A 27,445-nucleotide genomic window follows, 5' to 3' on the forward strand; every position below is an offset into this window, starting at 1 on the left:
TTTCCCTAGCTGGCTTCCTGGTTCATCTATTCCTAAATATCCACCTCCACCAGAACTCAGGGAGCGGGTGGGGAGGTGGAAGAAAATGGGGAGAGGTAAATTTCTTAGTTGTTTGTCTTGTCCAGGTAGAACATTTGATGAAGATCATAAAAAATCATGTTTTTTTTTTCCTTTTCATTTATTTTGGAATAAGATTTCCCTTAAGTAGCATTCCTTGAAATCAGAGATCTGATAGCTCCTGAATGAAAGTAGCAGTTTCCTGTCTAGACAAAGATTCCTAACAGCCGCAGAAGTGGGAAGACCACAGGGATGATAGACGATGTAGGACACACTTGATCTCAGTGGTAAATATTGTTCATTGGTGGTTGGAAGGCACTATATCAGTCTGGTTTTTCTTGTTCTTATAATGAAATACCTGATTGTGTGAACATTAGAAAGATAACAGGTTTATTTTGGCTTATAGTTCTAGAGGTGCAAGGTTGAGGGGCCTCATCTGGTGATGGCCTTCTTGCTAGCAGAGTTCCAAGGTAGCAGACAGCCTCACATGACAGGAGATAGGAAGCACACAGGCGTCTCTTCCGATCTGTCTTCTTGTAAAGTCATTGGGATTCAGTCATGGCAGCTCCACCCTGAGGACCTTATCTAATTCCAATCAACTCCCAAAGACTCCAGGTCTAAATACACAGTTGGATTAAATTTCTGTCATCGTAATACCTCACAGCGGGGATTAAATTTCAACACATCAACCTTGGGGGATACGTTCAAACCAGACCACATGGTCAAATCCAGATCACAGCAGAAACTAAAAATACGACCAAGTTAAAGTGTTCCAGTTTCCTAAGGAGACTGAGGCCTGAACAGCAGATGGACACATGCAGGGGGACAGTCCAGAGTTCTGACTACTCAATGGTCCTCTCTCAGTATTAATGACAGAGTGTCTTAAATTGTCTAAGAGGCCCTCGTATTAGTCATCAAGTATTTTAAAAATGTGGTATGATACTAGAAGCTGACTTATTTCTTATATTTGTTCAGTAGATTTTTTTTTTTTTTTTTTTTTGCCTTCAAAATGTTGACTTAAGAAAATCGTTTAGACTGTTTAAGGCTCTCCGCTTGGTCTTTGATTGCAACACACAAACACACACACACATTGTATATGTCCTTTCTTTCTCTTCTGCACAGAACCCGGGTTTCTGTGCATGCTAGGTAACCATCCAACCATACCCCGAATCCTGCAAATGTCTTTTCCCTATGGTTACCTTGAGACATTTACTAGAGGAGCAGAGTGGCTCTGTAGCATGGACACTGTGGTTCAGGGAATTTGTCTGTGTTTTCTCTGTGTATGGCATACAGAAGATGCTTCACACTGAGAAGATGCATAAGGCTGCATGCATATTATTATAAGTTTATTCTCTTCCCAGAGAAGAAATTCAGAGAGATGTGTAAGTTGCCCACAGTTTCTCAGCTAAGGGCATCAGCATCATCACAGTCATACCCAACTCTCCATCGTCCAGCACAGCTCTAGGCATTTATGTACATGACCTCAAATAATCGTCTTGAGCACCCAGCCAGGTTTTCCTATTATCCTCATCTTACAGATGCAGAAATTTTTCTTGCCCAAGGTCACAGAAAAATACAAGAGCAGGGAACCCAGACAGCCCAACTCAGTGGGGGTGCACTCCTTGGAAGATCCCATCAAACCTCTGAACTTGACCTCTCTCAGTCAGAGACCAGTGGCTGTGACCTATATCCCACAGGGCCTCCCTGGGCCACTACTCTCCTGACTTGAGCTTGCTTTGTGCTCTCAGGGCTGGTGCCTAGCCCTTGGCATGGAGGGACATTCATAGACAGGTCAGGCCCCTGTATCTCAAAGGGATATTCCACATGGGGAAGAGGAGAGAGGGAGTGGATTACTCCAAGGTGGCCATGTGCTGCGCCTCACCTTCCCTTTCCATTGAGAAGGCCTGGATAATCCCTGTGGTGAGGTGGAGTGCAACTGGACCCCATACAAATCCATGGACACCTGGGCTGTTTTCAGTGTTTCATAAGGTGTTCTTTTTTACCAGATGCTTCCTTCTAGACTTTTCAGGGAGGGACAGGAAGCAGGGAGTGGGGTCTGGGATTATAAAGAGATGACCTGTGCTCAATTAGAAGAGAGGGGAGGTGGGCTGGAAAAGGAAGCAGGATCTCTAGAGGCACAGGCTGGTCCCCAGACCCCTGGGGGAAGACAGCCTGGGCTCTCTCGCTGGCAGCTGAATGGGTGCATTGCTAAAAAGAAGCCAAGGAGCTCTCCTAAGAGGTCCAAAGTAAGTGTGTGTGTGTGTGTGTGTGTGTGTGTGTGTGTGTGTGTGTGTGTGTGTGTTGGGGAGGGGGGTCAATCACAGCTCACTCTCTACTCCTCTGGGTCTGGGGGTGATGGGGGGTATGGCAATCTTAGACATGGGTCAGTCTCCATGGGAAAAGAAGAGATTCCCCCCACCCCGCCCAATTGTTATCATTATAATTATTACACCAAAAAGCAAAGCAATCCATATTGCTATCAGTGAAGGCAGTAATTGAACACTAATATCACTTCAATTTTTAAAAATTCTCTTTGGAGGCTGACAGAAGGATCTTAACCATAGCAGGATTTTAGGTTTAAGGTTTTTGTCATTCAGGCAATTGATTGGGTTTGAGGGAATTCCCAACATTCAAGCTGTATTTGCCTTGGGGCCAAATATGTGCACTTCCAAAGCATACCTTTGGCTGATTAGCACTACTTGGAGTTCCTGCAGCTTGCTGCCCTCCTGGCTCTACCTAGGTCCCTTTGCCCTGTCTAGGACGACTGCATGTACTCACGTGAGACACACTGCTGGTTCACAGAGCCACCAAGGAAGAGGGTCGGGGGTGTCTTCCTGCTGAGCCTCTTTATCAGGCGGTCACGCTCGTTCATTCTGCAGGGAAAGCAAACACAGTCAGGATCCAGGTCAGCTCAACACGTTTCCAAGGGAGTCGGTGAGGTGAATAACTTCAGGCTGTAAGATCAGACAGATTGACTGGGGAGGCAGAAAGCCTCCCACATCAAGGAGAAGGTTCAGTTTCCCAAGCTGCCCCGTTATTTACAGTAGATGCTATCTAGGCATGTTGAGTGCACTGCTCCCTCTTTTAAGTCCCGTTGGCCTCCAGAGCCTCCCTCCTCACTTAGGGGTGCTTACAAGTGCCCTTTTCATTCCAGGCAGAACCTGGAGTGATGTGTTTCCACAGTAAAGTCCTAACGCTTCACCCCCACCTGCACTCACCTTCCCTTTCTGAAGCCCAGGCGTCTGCAGGAAGAGAGCGCTCACGTGCCACAGGACCCCAGGCAGAGGCGGTTTCTTGCTGCATAGCCCCAATGCTTAGTTTGAACCACAATGAAAAATCTATATGAGTTTTCTTTTAAAACTCACGAATTAGGAACTCTCCCTGCCATTCCTGAATATGCCCTCCCAGGTGCCACTGCTGTGAAGAAACATGGAACTTTCCCAGAGGTTGGCTATTATTTACAGCAGCCTCAACCCAAGACTGGGTTTCACTTTCCACCGTTTCAGGAATGTGGTCAACCACAATGGAAACATTTAAATGGAGAATTCCAGAAATAGACAATTCATAGGTTTCAAATTGGGTACATTCTGAGCACATCATTCACCTCCCTTCCTCTCACCATTTATATTATCTCACATCACAAGAAGGATGAATATAGTGCAGTAAGACTTTGAGAGGGAGCATGTTCATACAGCTTTGAAGACAGTTTATAATTTTCACATACTTAGATATGGTATGCAGTCTCCACATACCAAGGCCTGCAAATGTCAGGAGTGGGTCTGGCTGTGATAACTAGTTCAGAATTGGGGGTGCTGGAGCTGGAATCCAGGCTCTTGTGCATACTAAGCATGTGCTATACCACTGAGCCATACCCTTAGCCCATTACTTCAGACTTTAATGAAATAATAAAATCTCAAATATAAAGTGCCCTTATACTCCTCCCTGGTCCTATTCTTCTTGCTGCCATAAGAAAATTTGGAAATAACCTTGCTGTCCATATTTTATTTGCACCATATATATGTATTTATAATTAATAGACAATTATAAAATATCCAAGTGGTATCATTTATATCATACTTGCTTTTTAGCATGCTTTTCTTTGCTCTTTTCTTTCTTTCCTTATTTATTTATTTAGCCTACTGGTTTAGAGGCATTTTATTAATTTGAGTGATCACTCTTAGATTCTAAACTAACCTCCAATATTTGACAAAGTCAAAAGTCAGGAAATAATAACTGGCTTCTGGGATGGTGCAAAGGCTTTAGATCATCCAATTCTGATTTTTCCTGACTGTGTTCAGCCCTGAAGCTAACTTAATTTGATTGCCATTTTTTGCAAGTAATCCGTATTTTCCTCCTGATGGCTTTTACGACAACTCTGTTTGTCTTTAATGTTCTGTGGTTTCAAACAACACTTAGTTAGTGTGACTAGGTATAAGTTTCTTTTTATTTCCTGCTCAGCTCCTTGGGTCTTCAGATTTGTTTATCTTCATGAAAAAACTGTGAATTCTGCTTCCATTCTCTATTTTTTCTTGTCCTGAAGTTCCTAACACACACACACACACACACACACACACATAATGTGTTAGATATGTGTACATGTACACACATATATAATTTTATTTTCCACATCGGTAAATTTCACCACACTTTCCATTTCTTTACTCCTTTCAGCTTTTTCTAATCTACTTTGAAATTGTCCAATGTGCTTTAACTTCAGTTACTTCATTTTTCATGCTTAAACTATGTAAGTACAAAAAAGAACAAATTGATAAATTAGACTTAATTAAAATCCAAATCTTCTAAAATGGGTGAAGTGATACACACTTGAAGTCTAGGTGCTTGGAAGACTGAGGTAGGAGGGTCACCTGAGCCCAGGAAATTGAGGTCAGCCTGGGCAATACAGTGAGGCCTGACCCTCAAAGAATAAATAAAAATTGAAATAAAAATAAAAACTTTTGATCTTCAAAAGAGATGATCAACAAAGTGAAAAGATAACCACAAAAGGGGGAAAAATGCAGATCTACTGGTCATATTTGATTCAGTTCTCTGAATGTATAAGTAATTACAACTCAACAGCAAAAAGATAAATAATCCAGGAAGAAAGAATACACAAAAAGATGGATAGACAGAATTAATAAATTGTTAATCCAGTTTAAAAATGGGCAAAAGATTTGAATAAACATTTATGCAAAGAAGATACACAATGGCCAATAAATACTGAAAAAGATGCTCAACATCATTAATCACTAGGGAAATGAATGTCAAGACCACGGTGACCCAGCACTTCATACTTACTAAGAAGACTAAAAAACACAACAAGCAAATAAAACCAAAAAAAATTTTTTTTAAATTGTTGAATATCTCAAAAACACACAAAAACTTAGGAATAATTCTACTCAAGGATTTACAATTAAAAATATAGAACACCCAAGAAAGAAAGAATACACAAGAAGATGGATAGACAGAATTAATATTGTCAAGATGGCCATACTACTAAAAGTAAAATACAGATTCAATGTAATTCAAAATACCAATGATGTTCTTTACAGAACTAGGGAAAAAAATCAGTTCTAAAATTCATTTGGAAGAGTAAAAGACCCAGAATAGCTGAAGCATTCATAAGCCAAAAAAGCAATGCTGAAGGCATCACAAAGCCTGACTTCAAATTATGCAACAGAAGTATAGCAACAAAACCTGCACAGTACTAGCATAAAAGTAGATACATAGACCAGTGGAACAGAATAGAAGACACTGAGACAAACCCATACAGATACAGTCATCGGATCCTTGACAAAGGGCCAAAAAGATACATGGGGGAAAAGACAGCCTTTTGAAACAAATGATGCTGCTAAAACTGATTATCCTTATGTGCAAGGATGAAACCAAACTCTTATTTCTCTCTCACCTGCACAAAAATTAACCCAAAATGGATCAAAGATCTAAGAATTAGACCAGAAATTAGCAACTTCTAGAAGAAAATGTAGGGTCAACATTCCAACATGTAGGCATAGGCACTGACTTTTTCAATAGGACCCCTAAAGCTTAGAAAATAATGCCATGAAATAATAAATTAGATGGCATCAAATTAAAAAGCTTCCACACAGCAAAGGAAAAAAAATAAGAATTTAAAGAGGGAACCTATAGAATGGGAGAAAATCTTTGCTAGCTACTATTTTGATAGAGGATTAATATCCAGAAAATGAAAAGAACTCAAAAAACTGAACACCAACACCCCCCCCTCAATTAACCCAAGTAATAAATGGGCAAATGAACTAAATAGACACTTCTCAAAAGAAGAAATACAAATGTCCAACATATATATGAAAGAATGTTCAGTATCGTTAGCAGTTAAGATTTCATCTCATTCCAGTCAAAATGGCATCCATCAAGAATACAAACAATAATAAATATTGGAGAGGATTTTGAGAAAAAGGAACACTTCTACATTTCTGTTGGGATTGTAATTTAGTACAACCACTGTGGAAATTAGTATGCAGGTTCCTCAAAAGACAAGGCATGGAACCACCATATGACCCAGCTATTCCACTCCTCAGTATTTATCCTGAAGAATTAAAGTCATCGTACTCTAGCAATACATGTATACTTATGTTTACAGCAGCACAATTCACAATAGCCAAACTGTGGAAGCAGCCTAGGTGTCCATACACAGATGGAAGGTTAAAGAAAATGTGGTATATATACACAATGGAGTTTCATTCAGCCATAAAGAAAAATGAAATAATGCCGTTTTCAGAAAAGGGATGGAACTTAAGACCATTGTGTTAAGTGAAATAAGCCAAAATTGAAGAGTCACATATTTTCTCTCATGTGCTAGAGGGGGAGAAAAGGAAAGGATGGTGTGAGGGGGATCCCATGAAAATTGAAGGAGGATCAGTACAGGAAACAGATGGGGGATGAAGGAGGGAAGGAAAGGGGGAAACACTGAGGAATGACACAGGCCAAATGACATTGTCATATTGTGTGCATGTACAAATGTGTAACAACAAATCCCACCACTATGTACAACTATAATATGCTAATTAAAAAATATGGGGGAAAATTTTTAAATAGTTGAAAAGGATATGGAAAAGCTGGAACCCTCTCACATCACTGGGACTATAAAATGGTGCAGCCCTTGCTTCTCAAAAGGTTAAATACAAAATTCTCATACTATCCAAAAGTTCAGCTCCTGAATAAATCCCCAGAATGATAAAAAGGGACTCTTGATGGATACTTTTATACCATATTCATAGCAGCATTATTCACGGGAGTCAAAAAAGTGGAAACGACTCAAATGCCCATCAGTTGATCAATGCTGACAATGATGGTATCTTTATAGTTTCTCTCTCCAGTGGTGGGAGCTGTTGGAATTAGAGTGCTTTTGAAAACATTTTTTTCTATGCTGGCAAAAGCAGATGTGCTAGCTGGGATCTACCATATTCATAGAAGCATTATTCACAGGAGTCAAAAAAAAGTGGAAACAACTCAAATGCCCATCAACTGATCAATGTATAAACAAAATATGGCCTACCCATACCATGGAGTATTATTCAGTCATATGAAGGAATTCAGTAGATACATGCTGCAACATGAATAAGTTCTGAAAGCATTATAACCAGCTCCAAAGGCCAGGCATAATTATATGAAATGTTCAGAAAGGGCAAATATGTAGACGGAAAGCAGACTGGTGGTTGCCAGAGGCTGCAGAGCAGAGAGTAGGTGGAGAGAGAGGGGAGGAACTGCTTAAAAATTATGCAGTTCCCTTTTGGGGAAATGAAAGTGTTCTGAAACTAGACAGTAGGGATAGTTTTACAACACTGTGAAGGTACTAAATGCCATTGAACTGTACACTTTAAAAATGATAAACTTTATGTTATGTAAATTTTCCCACAATTAAAAAAAAACTCAATTAAAAAGAAAGGAGAAGGTAAGTTTAGGTAAATTGCCTCCCACCACCTGAACTGCTGACAATAATGCCATCTTCATAGTTTACTTCTCTAGTGGTGGGAGCTGCTGGAATTGAAGTGCTTTTGAAAACATTTTTTCCTACGCTGGCATAAGCAGGTATGCTAGCTGGGATCTACCGACATGAAAAGGTGTTAGGTAAACACAAATTCACCAGAGGTACATGCAGTCTTGCTGCCTCCCCAATAATGATGGTGAAACCTAATCTAACACAAGTCCTCATAAACAGGCTCTTTTTAGAAGCTGACATACCCTAGAGAAGGTGTTATATTCCTGTCCTGAAAAATGAGCAGTCTCAGGAAGGAGCAGAGAGCTGAGAAGGGTTATGTTGGGGAAAAATAAACTCTTACATCCACATTTCTGTTAGGAAGCGATTCCTGCAAAACTCACACATGCCTAACTGCTGAAGAGCAGGAGGGTGGAGATCTAGTTTTAGATGTCAGCAGTCCCTACAGCTGATAGGAATCACAGCAGACACTGCAGCGAAATCACAACCAAATAAGTATTTTTAGAAACTCATTTTAAAATTAGTTACTGGGTAGTTTTGAAAACATAGATGTGGGCTGGGGGTGTAGCTCAGTGGTATAGTGTTTGCCTCATATATATAAGGTCCTGTGTTTGATCCCTTGCATAATAAAATAAAATAACTGCAACAAAGCATAGATGTGACCGGACCCTCGAGAACAAAGCTTGCCCAAATTTCCCTTGCTTTAGTTTAAGGCAAAACATCTACCAGTCCTTGAGGATGCTGAAATTCTAAACTGCTTTTAAGGATCCTTACAGAATGACATTTCATAGCCTCAGCTGGTAACTTGTTTACTCATAACAATTTGAACATTAGGAAATGAGAACCTTTTGAACTCAAGGATATCCTGGACCTCTCCAGGCCTCTATAGAATCAAAAGCCTTCCCTCAGTTACTAACACATTTACGTAATGGGGGAATAACAAAAATAAAGCAAATAGGCTTTCCAGCCTAAGATTCTAATAAGGCAAGGGTTATATCTATTTATATACCCTGGAGCTAGGAGCCCTTCGGAAATTCCATTCTAATAGATGGTAGAAATTATTCTCCTTCCCTCTTTCTGCCAATCCATATACATCCCATTTTTAAAACCTGACTTCCTGACTTTTCATTTGTTCAGCATTTATGCAGCCCCTATTGTGTGTGAGACCCAGCATGGGAAACAAAGTTACCCAAGATACAGTCTCAGACCTCATGTGGCTCAGTTTCCGAGGAACCTTGCTATGTAGATAAATATCATGATGAAAGGTGATGCATGCCCTAGTAGAGATTATGTCAGGCTCAACAATTGTGGAGTGGAGCAAAGAACTCAAAGAAAGTTCTGGAAGGCTTCCAGAGGAATTAACTTTGAAGCTACATCTTGAAAAATGCATGGATCAGTTCATTGCTGGAGGAAGAACAGGTTTTGTGGGAACGAGTCCAGTATCAGAGGCTTTCGAGTGGCCTCTGAGGCATTCAGGAGCCCATGGGACAATGGCATCTGAGTTGGGCATGTCATGTTGGGACTGCTGAACTTGTAGACTGTCTTGGAGAGCAAGCAGAGAGAGGAGGAGGTACCATGCCACCTGATTCCCAAGAAACACCAACATACCATCTGTTTGCTCAGCTACGGGGCTCATTCTCTCAACCTAGACAGAAGTCCTACACTCTCTCAGCATTTTTTTACAACACCTACCTGGGGCTGAGAACAGCAGACATGGTTAAATAGGTAAAACTGCATTGTGGTGCTTCATATTTACTGAATTGTGCTGTGACTCCTTATGCCCTTCTGATGGGTGTCCACAGCACAATGCCATCGTCTTTGTGTCTGTCCTCAGTGCCTAGCACTGAGCTGACACAGCTGAGCTAAGTGGCTAAGATAAATTCTTCTGTATTATTTTTTAAAAATGACAGAGGGGAAAAGACTTCATTCCAAACTCTAGAAGATACCTGGAGTGTCTGCCTTTGTAGAGCTGGAACACTAACTTTCTTAAGAATTCATTACACAGACCAGTCAGGGGCCAGCATGGTTGAGGACACAAAAAGGGTTCAAGGTAAACTCCTATTCCAAAACCAACAACAACAACAACAATAACAACAACAAAAAACCCACAGTCCTTCCTGGACTACCAGAATTGGGATCAGGATATGAGTAAAGCATTGTCTTCCTTCAAAGTTAAGGATTTGGACAACAGGGACAGGAGAATGATTTTGGATGTTGGAAGTAATTTCACTCTTTTACAGTGTAGTTTGGGTGATTTTCTGTCAAAAAAAAAAAAAAAAGTTTATCCAAGAAATTGTACCAAATGCCTAGGCAAAAAACCTGCAAGGGGAAATAACAGATTTGCAGCCTCAAAATAGATGGTATCTCTCCGCAGTGGCCTCTGGTCAGAGCTCAGAACAGCCTGCGAAGCCCAACAAAAAAGGGCAGGGACACTCACAAGCTTTCAAAGCAAAACAGACACATGCAATCCTTTTCTATTGTGTCTAATAGCCGAAATGGTAACTTAAATAAACCAGTGAGGCTGGGAAGAAAGTTTAAAAAGAAATATAAACTAACCACTTGCAATCACACTGTCCTTTTGCCTTAAACATCAACCTAGGTAAAACAGATAAAAATGACTATTATAAAATAAGTGCTATATTATCATATACCATTGATTTGGAAAAGTAACAAAGCCCAAATCTAAAAATTCCCACCCAGAAAGACTTCTGCTTCCATAAAGATGGAAGAGACATACTCTTCCTACTCTTTCAGCTGACAACCCTGGACATTTTATGTAAAACACACAAGAAGCTATGACAAAAATGTTTCAATAAGCAATGATGGACACAAAACAAATAAAGAAAATAAGTAATAAATGCAGGGACTTGCCATTTTCATGCATTATAAGACTCAACATTGTAAATATATTAATTCTCCCCAAATTAATCTAGTTTAGGCTTACTGCAATTGCTATTAAAACCCCAGAAACATTTTTATAGCTATAGATGAGATTATCCTTAAAAAATATGGAAAGGCAAAGGAATAATTAGTAAAAACCATTCTGGAAAAGAATAGTACAATGGAGGAATCAGTCTATCTGATTTAAAGACTTATTATATTACTACAGCATTAGTGGAGGAATAAACACATAGGTTAATGGAAAGAAATAGAGAATCCAGAAACAGACACAAACATTCCCATCTAATTTTTTGTTTGTTTTTCTCTTCTTTTTGCAGTGCTAGGGATTGAACCCAAGGCCTAATGCAAGCTAAGCAAATAATCTACCATTAAGCTATACCCCAGCCCTTTGTCTAATTTTTGACAAAAAAGCAAAAGTAATTCAAAGGAATAAAACTTTTCAACAAATGAAACTACAAGAAATTTACACATACAGGCAACAAAACTAAACAATCAATAACAAAAAATCTGTAAAAATGTTAACATGGATCACAGACTTGAAAATAAAATATAAAACTACAAAACTTTTAAGGAAGAAAAATAACAGAATATTTTTGAGATCTAGCGTCATATAATGAGCTCTTAGACTTAACACCAGAAGCAAAACTCATAAAGAAATATGGATAATTTGGACTTCACTAAAATTAAAAACTTTTCTTTTGAGAAAGATCCTATTGTGAGGTCAAAAAGGACAAGCTATAAGGTGGTAGAAAACATTTGTAAATCACATATATGACAGAGGACTAATATCTAATCAATATCTATATCTAGATATACAAAGATATATATATCTTTATATATCTAGAAAGGAGATATATAAACACAATACAAAGTAAAGATTCCAGTTAGAAAATGATTAAATGACATGAGGAGACATTTTGCTGGAGAGAATATGTATCAAAAAAACACATGAAAAATGTTCAATATCATGAGCCATTAGGGAAATGTAAATTAAAATCACAATGTGAAATCACTAAACACTTATCACATGTTTTAAAAATTAACAACAGAATGCTAGCAAGAAACTGGTTCACTCCTATATCACCAGTGGGAAAATAACATGGTATAGCCACTCTAAAAAGTGCTTGTCAATTTCTTTGAAATCAAATATACTACAACCTTGTGTGCTAGGAGCCACAAGCAAATAATATGATGCATGGCACTTTCGGTTGTAAGGTGACGCCAGCTAGCCATTGAGATGATATGATTATGTTGAGATTTACATTCATATGAAAATTGGACTCCTGCTGTTCACCTTGGCCTGCTACGGGACTCATGTTACAGGACTCCTGGAGAGTTCCCATTGGTTGGGGAAGGATAGTAGAAGGGAATTCCGGGGGAGGTCCGGGCCCCCCGGTTCCGGTAGATGCGCGCGTGGGGGGACTGGTTTTGGCTTGCTGGCGCGTACGGAGTATTGGCGGCTTTTTCAAAAATAAAGTTTTGTTCCTGCTTGAGTGGCTCGTGATTCAGTGCCCAGCCAGACTGAGGCAATTGGTGGCCCATACGGGGAACGCCTGAAACTTAGAGGTGAGTAAAATTGCTCGCCCCTGAGGGAAGGCGACAGAATGGGTGACCATTTCAAAAAACAATGTGTTCTTGTTTTGATTTATTTTGTTTTTATTTCAAGCTCCCTAGCCCTAGAATTTTCTCAGGCGAACTGGGAAAAATGGTTGGCTCAAGGTTTGAAGTTATTCGGCCCTGAGAAAGAGAAAATTGATATAACCATTCTCTGCTCCGTTTTTGTTTCATTCTGCTTCGGCTTTGTTTTATCCTATCTTATTGGGTTACGTTACCTTTATAGTAGATTAGAATCTAGTAAAAAACAAACCGAAAAACTGTTAAGTAAATTGTTAGAGGTCCAAACTATGGTAGAAAAAATGCTAGGTCAAGCAAAAGAGAAGGTCTCTCAAGCTAGTCAGACAGAGGAAAATTTAAAGAAAGAAAGCTTAGAGGAAAAACAGCCATCAGGTGGAGAATTACAACAGGAGGCTGCTACTAACTCCGTTCTATCACCAGAGGGCGTAATTCAACCAACAGCTCCATCTACAGCTGAGCGGCCCTCAACTCCCATAGTTGATGGACGGAATTCTGAGGCAGGACCCCAAAGATTAGCATGCCCTGTACTTGAGCAGGCAGGAGGGCAACGAATTCACCGTGCTTTAGATTTCAAAACAGTAAAGCAATTAAAGGAGGCTGTAACAACCTATGGGCTGCAAGCTCCCTTCACGGTAAGCATGGTCGAATCTGTTACCAACTTGGACATGACACCAGCAGATTGGGCTAACATGTGTCGATCTGTGCTAAATGGAGGACAATATTTGTTATGGAAGGTTGCCAATGAGGAATTTTGGATGGAGACAGCTAGGCGAAATGCAGAAGCCGGTTACCCTCAAAGAAATCTAGATATGTTATTAGGAAAGGGACCTTATGAGGGTCAAAGACAGCAAATTGAATATGACCCTGGCGTATACGCACAAATTGCTGTAGATGCAGTTAGGGCATGGAAAACTTTACAGGGGCATGGAGATTTACAAGGTCAATTATCTAAGGTAATACAAGGAACTAATGAACCTTATGCTGAATTTGTAGATAGGCTTATTCAGACAGCCTCTAGAATATTTGGAAATACAGAACAGGCAATGCCATTTATAAAACAACTGGCTTATGACCAAGCAAATCGTTGCTGCAGAGAGGTCATTAGACCATGGAGACATGAAGATTTAAACACATATATTAAATTATGTAGAGACATTAATGAACAAGGGCAAGTCTTAGCAGCAGTACAACAGGCTTTAGATGCTAGGCCAAAAACATGCTATAATTGTAATCAAACAGGACATTTTAAAAGGAGTTGCCCCATAAGAGGAGGGTTTAACAAAACTAGGTATCAAAGGAATAGAATACCGGGTATTTGCCCACGATGCCATAGAGAGAAACATTGGGCTAATGAATGCCATTCTCAAACCACCATAGAGGGTATTCCGTTATCAAAAAACGGACAAGGACCAAGTGTTTACCCACGATATCGTGGAGAAAGGTATCAGGCTCCATTGCCAAAAAACGGACTAGAGGGCCCAATGCCCCAGGGCCCAAAACCACAAATATACGGGGCAATGGAGGAACCCATCAGCACCATCAAGGTAGTGCCCAGGATGCATTATCCATTAAATCCCTCATCAGACAAACTAGAGGGAGCGCAGGGTTGGACATCTGCGCCTCTGCCAGAGCAGTACTAACTCCAGAGATGGGAGTTCAAATAATTCCCACAGGAGTAAAAGGACCTCTTCCCCAGGGAACAGTAGGCTTATTATTGGGACGCAATTCTTCTACATATATTGAATTCTTCTACATATATTGAAACATATATGGAAAATATGCATTTGGATAGAATTGATATAAGTTTGCCTTTATTATTTATTGTACTACCAACAAAAAATATTCCTACAGGAGTATTTTGGCAAGAAGGTCCATTATTGTGGATACATTTATCTTATTCTCCTAACACTATTCTTACTAGATATCCTGAGGCTGTAGGACAATTAATACTCAAAGGAATAAAAGCAGCAAAGGGAGTGTTTGGGATTTCTCCCAATAAAATTATTACTCCATATACTATGGATCAAATTGATGAGTTAGCTAATGAGTTAAATACTTGGGCAATAATCATGTGTAAATCTAGTGTTTCATTTGATAATCACTTACCATCTAATCCTTTGTTGTCTTTTTGGTCTAAGCATCCTGTAGTTTTTCCAAAAATGACAAGAAAAACCCCTATCATAAATGCTCCAAATATATTCACTGATGGGTCAAACAATGGTACAGCAGCAGTAGTTACTCCTGATCAAACTTTTACATTTTTAGTACCCAAACAATCAGCTCAAAAGGTAGAGCTTAATGCAGTATTACAAGCTTTTGTGATGTTTAAAGATTCTGTATTTAATTTATTTTCTGATAGTCAGTATGTAGTTAATGCTATAGTATCCCTTGAAGATGCTGGTAGGATTTCACCTTCTTCTACTGTTTTCTCTTTGTTTTCCGCTATACAAAGTCTAATCTGGGACAGAAAAGATCCATTCTTTATAGGACATATCAGGGCACATACAGGATTGCCTGGAGCCCTTAGTATGGGCAATGAACTAGCAGATAAATCTACACATGACATACATATTTTCTCCACAATAGAAGAAGCTATAAATTTTCATAAAAGGTTCCATGTCAATGCTAATACTTTACAAAAGCGTTTTAAAATAACTAAAGAACAAGCCAGACATATAATAAAACAATGTCAAAATTGTGTGACATTTTTACCACAAGTTAATCTTGGAGTCAATCCTAGAGGACTGATACCTAACCATATTTGGCAGATGGATGTCACACACTTGCCAGAATTTGGAAAATTAAAATATTTACATGTTACAGTTGATACTTCTTCCGGATTTTTGATGGGCTCCCTTCATGCCAGAGAAAAAACTAAAGATGTTATAGCTCATTGCTTACAAAATTTTGCCACTGTGGGCGTTCCAAAACAGTTAAAAACGGACAATGGTCCTGGTTATACTTCCACCTCTTTTAAACAATTTTGCTCATCATTTGGCATTACTCACATAACAGGAATTCCATACAATCCACAAGGACAAGGCATAGTTGAAAGAGCTCATCAAACTATTAAAATGTACTTATTAAAAAAAAAAGGAGGGAATTGGAAAGGGGTATATATCCCCCAAAGATAAACTTAAAATAACCCTTTTTACTCTAAACTTTTTAAATTTGGATTCATCGGGACTTAGTGCTGCGGAAAGACATTTGTATCCAAAAAATGTACATAAGCCCAAGGTACTTTGGAAAGATTTTCTAACAGGACAATGGAAAGGTCCGGATCCAGTGATAGTCTGGAGTCGGGGCTCTGTCTGTGTTTTTCCACAGGAGGAACAGCAGCCGATTTGGATTCCAGAGAGATTAACCAAAACAATTTCTACAGAAAAAGATGATGATTTGACTCAAATCCATAACAGCTGATATCCAGAGCTCTAGCTTGGCTATTCTTACATCTTCGACAGTGATCAACCAGGGTGCTTTTTTCAATATCTATTTTATTATTGCTTTTCCCACATCATAAAGTTCCATTTTATTTTTGAGCTCATACAGATATAAATTAATGTTTTTCTGATCAGTTTTATTTTTTGACTATCGAGTTTTTAAACATTGCTATGGAGATTTCACCTAGGTAATCTACAAGGCCTTTACTATTGTCTTATATGTTGTATGTTACGTGTGCACATTTCTGTTTTGTGTTGTATGTCTGTATGTGCGTATGTCTATATATCATATATGAGGCGCGCTCATAAGAATATGGATCCCAAATTTTTTTTATTATTCATGTGATTTTAATGGTTTAATTTAATTTGGGTAAACAGCTGTTGAAGACTGTTTTAATATGTGTACAAATAAGCAGGTTAACAGATCTGTTTGTTTACTTTCACCTTTCCTTTTCATTATATTTAATAATTCTGTTCAGGATAATGTAAATTGTTCTAAACATTGTTTTCTTAATACCTGTTGAAATGTTACATTTTTTTTCTTTTCTTAACGTCATTGTCAATCCCTATCTTCATCCCAGTTCCGGTGAAGACAAAGATGAAACCAAACTACAACTTCTTCAATAATTATCACAACAAACTGTATAAACTGATGCATCAATGAATAATAACTCAACAAGTAATGCTCAATCACTGAGTCGATTTATTTTGGGAGGAAATGGACATATTGATAGATTCCTCCACTTTGAACTGCTTACAAAACTTGCCTAGACTATGTATCACTTGTATGCATTGTGCTCTATCTGTTGATGCAGCGAATTATGGTAGTGCTGGCGTATCTTTGCTGATGTGTCACCAGTGATGCAATTTTTCCTAAAGAGCCGTCTACTGACTTGATGTCGTGGCATTTCTGTATCCTCCTCCCTTCTACTAGTGATGGTCTAATTTTGGGGGCCAACTGAGGTGAGGCAAAGAACTTCACCCCCCCACTGGTGCATAGGCCTATCCACAGGTATGGCTATATACTGGACCGGTAGTCAGTGACAAGTATGATTCAGTTGCAGTGGTATCAACCTAAGACAGGAGGCTGACCCCTAGAGGTCAGTTTTCCGATGACGGGTAAGAACCATATGTTGAATTGGACATACCTAACAGGCATGGTCCCTAGCCACATTGCCTGTTGCTTAATTAAACAGAAGGGGGCAGATGCTAGGAGCCATAAGCAAATAATATGATGCATGGCACTTTCGGTTGTAAGGTGACGCCAGCTAGCCATTGAGATGATATGATTATGTTAAGATTTACATTCATATGGAAATTGGACTCCTGCTGTTCACCTTGGCCTGCTACGGGACTCATGTTACGGGACTCCTGGAGAGTTCCCATTGGTTGGGGAAGGATAGTAGGAGGGAATTCCGGGGGAGGTCTGCCCCCCCCCCCCCCGTTCCAGTAGACGCGCGCATGGGGGGACCGGTTTTGGCTTGCCGGCGCGTACGGAGTATTGGCGGCTTTTTCAAAAATAAAGTTTTGTTCCTGCTTGAGTGGCTTGTGATTCAGTGCCCAGCCAGACTGAGGCACTTGTGAAAATGTTAAAAACCATTGAATGATACATTTTAAGATGGTGAAGTTTGTGTTAAAATTATACCTCAAAAAAAAAAAAGAAAAAAGTCAGATAAACTAGAGCTAATACATAGCTCAAATTGCCAACCCACAGAATCATGAACTAATTAGATGGTTGTTATTAAAAATAAAAATTATGTAACTACCAGCTAACGTAATCTTGGACAGCTAATGTAATCTTGGACATCTATTTCAGAGAAATTAGACAATGTTTTCTCAAAAATATGTAAACAAGTATTTATAAGAGCTTTATAATAGCCCCAAACCAGAAACTCAAATATCTTTCACCAGGTGACTGGTTGAACAACGTGTGTTAAATCCACAGCACGGAACACTACTCTGTAGTAAAGAGGGAAGAAATTAGCAATTTATTTAACAACATGGGTGAAGCTCTGGAGAATAATGCTGAGTGAAAAAAGTCACTCAAAAAGGTTATATTTTATATGATTCCATTCATATACCATCCTTGAAATGCCAAAATTATAAAAATAGAGAAGAGATTAATGGTTGCCTGGAATTAAGGAGATAGTTATGAAAGAACAACCTGAGGGGATCCTTTTGGTGTTGGAAATGTGTTTGCCTAGTGTATTAGTCACTTTTCTGTTGCTGTGACAAAATACCTGAGAAAAACAATTTAAAATGTAGAACAATGTATTTTGGCTCACGGTTTCAGAGGTTTCAGTCCATGGTTGCTTGGACCCGTGGCCTTGGATCTGTGATCAGATGGAACATCATGGCGGGGATTGTGAAGCAAAGCAAAACTACTCCACTCATGGCAACCAGGAAGCAGAGAGCTAGCTTCTATAACAAAGACCCTCCTCCTAAACCCATTAAGCTATGAATCCATAAACAGATTAATCCATTCATGAGGTCAGAGCCTTCACATCCAGTCAATTACCAGAACTCCTACCTATGAACACTGCTGCAATAAATGAGATCTGGGGGCACATTCAAGATCCAGATCATGGACTGAGGAAGTGGATTCAGCGGTGGAGTGCTTGCCTGGTTTATGGGAAGTCCTGGGTTCAATCCCCAGAACCACCACACGAAGGGTTAAGGAAAAAAAAGAAAAGAAAGAAGAAAAAAATCCAAACCATAACACCTGGTGACTGTATCAATGTCAATTTCCTGGTTGTGATATTGGACTACAATTTCCAAGATGTTATCATGGGGGGCGGGGAAATGGGTCAAGGATCCATGAAATTTCTCTGTATTATTTCTTCTAACTTGATGTGAAGCTACAATTATCTCGTTTAAAAATCCCCACTTGTTTTTATGCATTTCTTTCTTATGCATTTTAGTTTCTCTACAGTGACACCCAGCCCCTTTCTAAGCAGTGCTGAGAAATGCTGTTTTGCCAAGCTCTGTTTAAAGGGGCGGGAGACAGTCGCCTACCTACCTATGCTGTAGGCACACTACCTGAGGGACAGGCCACCATCCCAGCGGAGCCATTCTGACCTCATTAGCTGAGCAGCCAAAGGAGAGTTTGAATGACAGCCCTGGCACATGTGGAAACCATTACCTCATTCCACGACTTGCAAGGAGGTAGTGAGGCTTCTCTCAAATAAGCTGGAGCTCTACCCTACAGTTGGCAAGCCCACGAAGAGGTCAACTTGGAGTCATGGGCTGCTAGGAACAGATAAATTAGCAGGGCACCTGGCTGACCCAGAAAGGCCTCGGGCAAAATGCTGTGTGGGGGGTGGCAGAGGCCTGGGAGGAATGCGTGATTGAGGAATGGTCTAGGCTCTGTTCATTTACCAATAGGGAAATTTGGGAAAAAGGATAACACAAAACAATATTGTGGTGAAACACCATGAAGCTTCATAGGCTTAAGGTTCTTTTAAAACTCTATGTCTAAAGATAGGACCATGCCACTTAACTGCTCAAAATCACACAATCATAAATGCAAAGACCCCAGTTTCTGCTCAAATTTCCACCTCTGCTTTCCTTCCCTGTCTCTGCTCTAGCCGTGTAGCCTTTTCTGAAAATGCTGAGACTGTCAATGTTTTCCCACACCAGGGCCTTTGCACTTGCTTTCTGCCTGGAATGTTCTTTTCACTGACATGGCTCTCTTCTTCCATTCACTCAGACTGCCCTCCTCTGTAACTTCCCCTCTCTGTACTCATACCTGGCTTTGTTTTCTGTCTCACATTTTCCACTACATACTTTGAATTTATTGCTGTGTTCCCCAATAAAAACAATTGATTCTATAGGGCATGAATTTTTTTGTTTGGTTTGGTTTTTACAGTTAACATCTCTAGCACCAGAAACAGTACCTGGCATATAGAAGGTGTTCAAGAACCGCTTGTTGGGCTGGGAATGTAGCTTAGTGGTACAGCTCAGCATGTGGAAGGTCCTGGGTTTGATCTTCAGGATCAAGGTTTGGGTTTCATCCCCAGCACAGCAGAGGTGAGTGACAACTATTTATTGAAAGGATGAAGGAAAAAATGTAGACTGGGCCAAAGCACAAAAGCAAGCAAGGACAATGGTGGGAAACGCAAGGCCAGAAGGCCCTCCATCTTTTTCCTGAAATCACAGCCTTGATGCACCTTTCTCCTGCAGAAGGTCGGAAGGAGCTGGCCTGCTGAACTTCTCAGATCAAGTCTATGGGAACCCAATTAAAAAAAAAAAAAAAAACGTCTATGGGAACCTCTTTTTAAATACAGGGAATTCCTGGGGCCATAGGATGGTCAAGTTTTCTGAATAGTCACTTCTCAGACCTGCAAACAATGAGGTGGAGGGAGACTCACCCCACCTTCCTGATTTTAGCCTAGATCCAAAGTTGGCCCTTCCCCACACATGAGAACAATGGCCTCCTTTAAGTGGAAGGAGGCAAGAAAAGAACTCGGAAAGGTGGGAAGGGTTTTTATAAAAAGGCAGAGAGAACCTTTGAAATGAAAGATGGTCACAGATAAGAGGAGGAGAAATCCTATCTCCTATCTTATTCAGAAAGATTGCAAGTTCCAGGCCAGCAAGGTAGCAAGAGTCTCTGTCAAAGTAAAAAGGTTATAGTGGTAGAGTGAGTACCCCAGGTTCAATTCCTAAAAGTGCAAAGAATAAGTGAAATAAAATAAAATAAGAGGAGGAGAGAACGAGTACAAGGAAGCAGAGGGAGAGCTGGAGGTACAGCTCAATGATTGATAGAAAATGGAGGCTCTGGGTTCCATCCTCAGCATCAATAAATACATAGATAGATAGATAGATAGGTAGATAGATAGATAGATAAATGAAAAGGGAAATGCAGAGGAATATGTCAGTCAAACACTTCGGACAGCCTCTCAAGAGACACTGGGCCAAAAAACAATGATACAATTTCTTGAGGGTGCACCTGACAACTTTCTTGTGTCAAACACTGAAAATAAGAACATGAATTAACAAAGAACCTACTATGGAAAGGTAGAGATCTGGCATAAGAACTTAGCAGTATTTTTTTTTTCTTTTGCAATGATGGGAACAAACCTAGGGCTTTAAGTATGTTAGACAAGTACTGTACCACTGAGCTACACCCCCAGCCTTATTTTTTTTTTTTTTTGATCAAATAGATTCTTTGAAGTGAACCTGCCCTTATTTGAAAAATAAAACAAATTTGCTTCTTGGGGCTTAAGAAGATTTGGATCATGTTTGAAATCGTTGATCACTCACTCAACACTATTATATCACCTTAAAATAGCAAATCTTGTAGGACTGTTAAGCTGCAAATTAATTGCAATATGAATAACTTTCTGCATATGTCTCTCTACTTTTCCTAGCACTCCCTTCAATGCACACAGGGTTTAGGGCTGGACAGTAAACACCTGATTTTACAAATTCAAATAAGCATCCCAACAAACAGAATAAATCAAAGCTGGCCTCAAGGACCTCCTGACTCAATTGTTGAAGTAATTAAAAAAAGATGAGCTTCACCACCAATTAACCTCCTAAACACTAATTAAAGATAATGAGGGTTCAAGGTGCTTGGCACAGCCTGACCTGCGTGTCCTGCCAGAGTTCACAAACAGGCTGACAAGCCCTCCAAGACTCACAAAGAGGAAAGAGATCGGTGGATGCTTCATGCCATCTTCCTGGGAGAACACACAGCCCAACTGACAGGGAATACAATAAACTGTCTGCATAAGAATTCCAGACAAGCCATTTTGCAGATCTCAGCTGAAGGAATCTGTCTTATAGGACTTCAGACCACGGGCGAGCCACTCTAGTTCAGCTTAGCCCATGGAGAGAGCCAGAGGACTTTGAGAAATTGTCTAACTCTTTGTGTTCTTGAGCTGCCAGAAGTCCTTTCTGGAATAAGGTTAGGTGTGGTAAATAAGCCATCATGAAGGATGAATGAATTGGAGATATGGTGCACTCCGGAGTCGGGCTGCGCCACAGCACACACACACACATCTGGAAGCGCTGTTCTGTCATCCATCTCCCACTTCATCTCAGGTGCAGGAGGCAGTATGTGCAACGCAGCCCTAGGTTGACACAGAAAAAGCCATGCAGAAAGTAATTTGTGTGCAGCTGAGCTTCCCTTGCTTTTTAATGAATGTATTCCAACCAGGATGCAGTGCGGACATACACATTCCCATGTGTCGTAATTACAGCAGAAGGGAGCCTGAGCTGAATGAATAAAAAAGCACATGGCTGCCACTTTCGTCACTCGCAGTTCAAGGCCTTTTAACAGCTCCCCTTGCAGGTGCTGGCACCTAGCGTCATCACATCTGAGCCTTGTGACCGCCACCAGCTGAGGGAGACACCCCTCCTCAGGCACAGCTCCATGCTCACTCGTGTGTCAGCTGGGCCCTTCACAGTCACCAGTCTGTGCCAGGTCTCCATTAACTGGCTGAGCTGCTTTGTCGTGAGAGCTAAAATTTCATTTTCTGTAATCCTGGACACGGGTGGATACTTTTATGACTTGGTTCCCTGTAGTTAGAGTTCAGCTAAACATCTGAAAACTTCCCTTGAAACCTTAAAAAATGTCTGCATCATCAAAAACAAAAATAAACAAACAAAAAAAAGAACGGGTAGTGTTTAACTGAAGGTGTGAAGGTCGGAACAGTGGGTTCAAACTGGCAACGGTGAAAAAGCAAGCACCATGCAATTTTTCAGGTGAGGTTACACCTGTGGAACAGTTCTAAGTGGACCAAACAGGATCCCAGTACATTGTCTGTCACCATCAATTTCAGCTGTGTTGCTATTGAGATTGAAGGTAAATGGACAGGAAATATAAGCATTGCATTGTCTGGTGTCTTCTGCAGGTTGTCCAGACCAAGAACCATGCCTATAGTTAAGTCACAGTGATCTAAGGAACGTGATCCCAACCCTGCGTGCCTGGCAGTTGTATGTGGGTGTGGCAATATCTAGCATCCTTTCTAGGCCTTGTGTCTGAAAGAAAAACTGATTCAAAAAGGTGACTTTGCCAGAGACTTCTTTCATTGCTTTTATTTATTTTTTGGTACAGGACTGAATCTAGGGATGCTCAACCATTGAGCCACATCCTCTGCCCTTTTTATTTTTTTATTTTGAGACAAGGCCTTGCTAAGTTGCTGAGTCTGGCTTTGAACTTGTGATCCTCCTGCCTCAGCATCCCGAGTCACTGGGATACGCCACTGCACCTGGTGTTTCATTGCTTCTAAATCAGGGTTTACTTAAAACTGATTGGCATGTATATAGACAGTGCTGAAGGGCTTTATTAGAAGGGAAGAACTCAGCCTTCCTCCCAGTGAAACAGTTGCTGAACCTACCTGCCTAGGATTTCTGGCAAACCTTTTCCTTTAACATTTCAATTGTCCATATTATTGCTTGTTCATATTTTCCAGCTGGGAGAAGAGTTTTTATTGAAAAGCCTCACCTCGTCCCCGAGAGGCTGTCCCAACAGGTCTAGCCACATTACCTTACTCTTGGTACCTTCCCAGTCGGGGGAAAGACTCATGGCAACCAAGGAAGGGATGGTGTTGTAGAAGACAAGGGGAAAAAATAACAAGATTCAGGGCACAGGAGAGGAGAACATATCCCTTTCCTTCCCCAATGGAAAAAAGGCCTTTCAGCTATTAATTCTTTTGGGTGGGGGGTGGAGGGACTGGGACTTGAACTCAGGGGAACTCGACCACTGAGCCACATCCCAGTCCTATTTTGTATTTTATTTAGAGACAGGGTCTTGCTGAGTTGCTTAACCTCACTTTTGCTGAGACTGGCTTTGAACTCACGATCCTCCTGCCTCAGACTCCCGAGCCACTGGGATGACAGGCGTGTGCCACGGAGACTGGCTTCAGCTATGAAATCTTTAAAAAGAATGAATTGAACATTTGAAATCGGTCATTCATATATCATTATTTGGCTTCTCTCTAGATCATCCATAAAAACTATGAAACAAGAGCTTAAAACCACAACTTACCTTCAGAGTCAGAATAATAAATTTTCTGAATGAACAAACAGTCCTGGAGAGTGCTGAAATCTAGGAGTAAGGTACATTCTGCTTCTAAGATAAAGAAGGATTCTTACACACTAAAGCCTTGGGGAAAAGTGGACAGATGGAAAGAGGCTGGGGATCCATCAGCCATGACGGCCCTCCAACAGGATGTTCAAATAAAATGAGGTAGGTACTTCTCACATCTTGAAGGTCAGTTGGATGTGGGGTCTCTGTTACTTGCAATGAGAGCATTACTGACACAAAAGCAATTCTAAAATAATTAAGAGTCACTGGTCCAAAGAGTGTATGTATGTTCAAAGGAAAGAGCAGGAAGAATGAAGGGAAAGATTAAGGAAGAGAAAAAGTTGGAACTTAGCTAGTTTTTCTTGATCTTCTGACCTTGAGATATACTTAGTGATTATTTTAAGGGTACTTAAATTTTTTTTTTTTTTTAGTTGTAGATGAACACAATACCCTTATTTACTTTATTTAATTTCATTGTTTTTAATGTGGTGTTAAGGATTGAACCCCGTGCCCCACATGTGTTAGGCAAGAGCTCTACCACTGAGCTATAACCCCAGCCCTTCGGGGTACTTTTGTAGATACAATTCATAAAAGTAATCTTGCTTTTATTATCTTTTCCATTCTTGGAACCAGTACACATTATTTCTTTTAAATGAACAGTTACTCATTAGATCTTGTATGATAACTTATATTTCCTAGACTCTCCATGTTATTAACACCTACACCCCACAAAGTGCCCAAATATAGTATACGGTCAGCCCAGAGAGGCCACATTCTACATTTGCACCTTTGGTTACTTAGTACTTATGTACAAGGCAGCTAGTAAGCTACAATTTTCTTCGTAAAAGTGTGTGAAGCCACTGTAAAAACCTTTCTGTAATCTAAATTGCTCTTAGAGAGGAGTGACTCTCAGATACAATGTGTGTGTCTTAACACAACCCTGCTTGGGAGAGGAATCTTAGTGACATGTAACTTTCTTATCACATGGTCAAACTGTAGAGACTTGATGAAGGAAAGGCCAAATGATTCTTTTGAATATTCATAAGACCTCATTCTTTGGTTATTTATTATAAGCAAAACTTCTAATGACTCCTTGTGGTTTATAGAATAAATCCCCAACTTCATCACAAGTCATGAGTTTGCTGTCGCCTATGTATCCACCCTAACTTCTTTCCATGTTTCTGGATTGTCAGCCCTATCATACTGAAGCCCCATCGCCGTTCCCAGACAACTCATCATGTCTACTGAGTCATTCTCTGCAGCTGGGATCTCCCTCCTCTGCCTCACTACCTCCTTAGAACTTCTGATTTTTTTCCCTGGGCTCTCTTGAAAGTCTATTATGCTCTTAAAACACTTTTCACATTCCATTTCCATTCTCCATCTATTCATCTACTGCCATTGCCGTACTCCTTTTCTACTTCTTCGTTGTCCAGATCAATGCTCGATGGCATATTCTAAAGGATGGACACATACACCTGTCTGGATTAGCATCACTATAAAGGATGACAACAGGGGCCGGGGCTGTAGCTCAGAGGCAGGGTACTAGCCTAGCATGTAGAAGGCCCTGAGTCTTATCCCCAGCACCACTACATAAATAAAGTAAGCAACTACCAAGAAGGAACCCTATGCAGAACATCCTCAAAAACTGTACTATTACAATTCTGAGGAATAGAAATAGAACTCACCAAGTTTCTGTAAGAGAAATCTACTTTTAGAATGCAACTTTCTACAATAGGAATTGTCCCACTTATAGGAAAATCATAATGTTACTTGTCCAGTAAGTGTTAGGGGGCAAACATTTTTAAGGATTAAGATGTGTATGGGTAATGGTTTATAGAGGAAAAAATAATTAAGGGAGGGTTATGGCTTGTGTTGCTCACAAGTGGGTGGACAAAGTTTTGGCAGAACAAATGATAAATTTTACTGCTAACCCAGGTCTTCCTTTTGCTACTATTTCATTTCCATTTATTGTTCTTGTTAATGGTAAAAGTAGATGAGAAAGGCTGCTGAAGATGTGTCTGTTGCTAGGAATGTGAAAATATTTTCTGCTCATACATGTAAGCAGCACAGAAAATCAAAATGGACGGACAGAAGGTGCATCCCAGAGCCTGTGCAATATTGCTAATGATGTCATAAGTTGGATATGTTCCAACAAGGCTAAATAAGAACAAAAGTCAGAAGTTTTGAAACCCTACACATGGTATAAGCTGCTGTACTCACGAAACAAATGCAAAGAACAAAGCAGTGATACAAACTATTAAGTAAACCTGATGGAATGGTGTGGTTATGTCCTTTGAGAATATTACATAAAAGACAAAAAAACTCACCCTATATGGAAAAATAAGAACTAAGGATCTGAAGTGTATACATGAGGGTGTCTGCTGGGACTAATGGAAGAGCCCCCTGAAGATCCTTAACAAATTTCTCAATTTGGAAACGGACAATGTGCTTTGTAGATGGTTCTCTGCAAAAGAGCACAGATAAAAACCCATCATCTTGGAGGATATAAGTATATTCTAATTTCCAAATACTGAAGAAACCAAAGTGAAAACCTTGAGGAATGGCAGAAATGCTGTGTTCAGCTGGTTGCATTTTAACTGCAAGGTTTATTGGTGTAAGAAACCGAGATCAAAATGTGGCAGAAATGTGTGACTGCAGCATTTCTCTGGGATATCAAATAAAAGCTTATTTGGATTTTATTCTGAAAAGTGCTTGTGTCCCAGATGCTCCAGGAGACAGAATATCTGCAGATGTTTGGTCATTGAACACAGGCAATTTGTCCTTCAAAATGGCAGCATGCTTGGGCGGAATCCAGCCCCCACAGCTCTTGGCTTTTGAGTGGTTTGGTGCCTGTGGTCTTCTGCAGCATGTGAAAGGCACTGCACATGAATTGGGAACATGCAAAAGGGCTTTGTCTCCAGGCTGTGACAACTCAGACAATCCTTCGATTTCCAACAGATTTGTGAGGATGGTGAAAAGATGATAGCTTAGACAATGAGCCCAAAGTTCCATAGGACAAAAGTGTTTTCAGCAAGTTCCTGTCCACAGCTCTTTCTTAAAAGCAAATGCTTTTTGAATAGGTGGGACAAAAAGAGGGGTACAAAAGGTCTGGGTGACAGATCACTGCTTTAATAAACAAAACAACTAACATTCTAAAATACCTTGAATATCCAAAATTTCTTCTATCTAAACTCTCTCATGAACTGGGAGGAATTAAAATTTTGGATTCTACTAGTAATGGAAAGTATATATTTATCAGGAAATTCAATGAGCACATGTAATACTCTTGTTTAAATTATACATTTTAAATCCCACAAACTTAAATGTACTAATAATATTCAAATAACCAAATGTATTTTACTCTCTTTAAAATGTGTATTTTTATTAAAGACTTCAAATTTTTTAAGG

The 27,445-nt window shown here is 40.0% G+C and overlaps 1 protein-coding gene across 1 annotated transcript in view; it reads right to left on the minus strand.

Annotated features, from left to right (window-relative positions):
• ATP8A2 (ATPase phospholipid transporting 8A2) overlaps positions 1-27,445 on the minus strand; it is a 431,635-nt gene that overhangs the window by 12,646 nt on the left and 391,544 nt on the right. Inside the window, exon 18 of the mRNA XM_081299456.1 lies at positions 2,836-2,930. Within this exon, the coding sequence (XP_081155582.1) occupies positions 2,836-2,930 (95 nt within the window). The remainder of the gene's footprint in view (positions 1-2,835; positions 2,931-27,445) is intronic.

Source organism: Spermophilus citellus (genome assembly GCF_964194105.1).
Source record: "Spermophilus citellus genome assembly, chromosome: 1".
In the NCBI taxonomy this organism is placed as follows: Eukaryota; Metazoa; Chordata; class Mammalia; order Rodentia; family Sciuridae; genus Spermophilus; species Spermophilus citellus.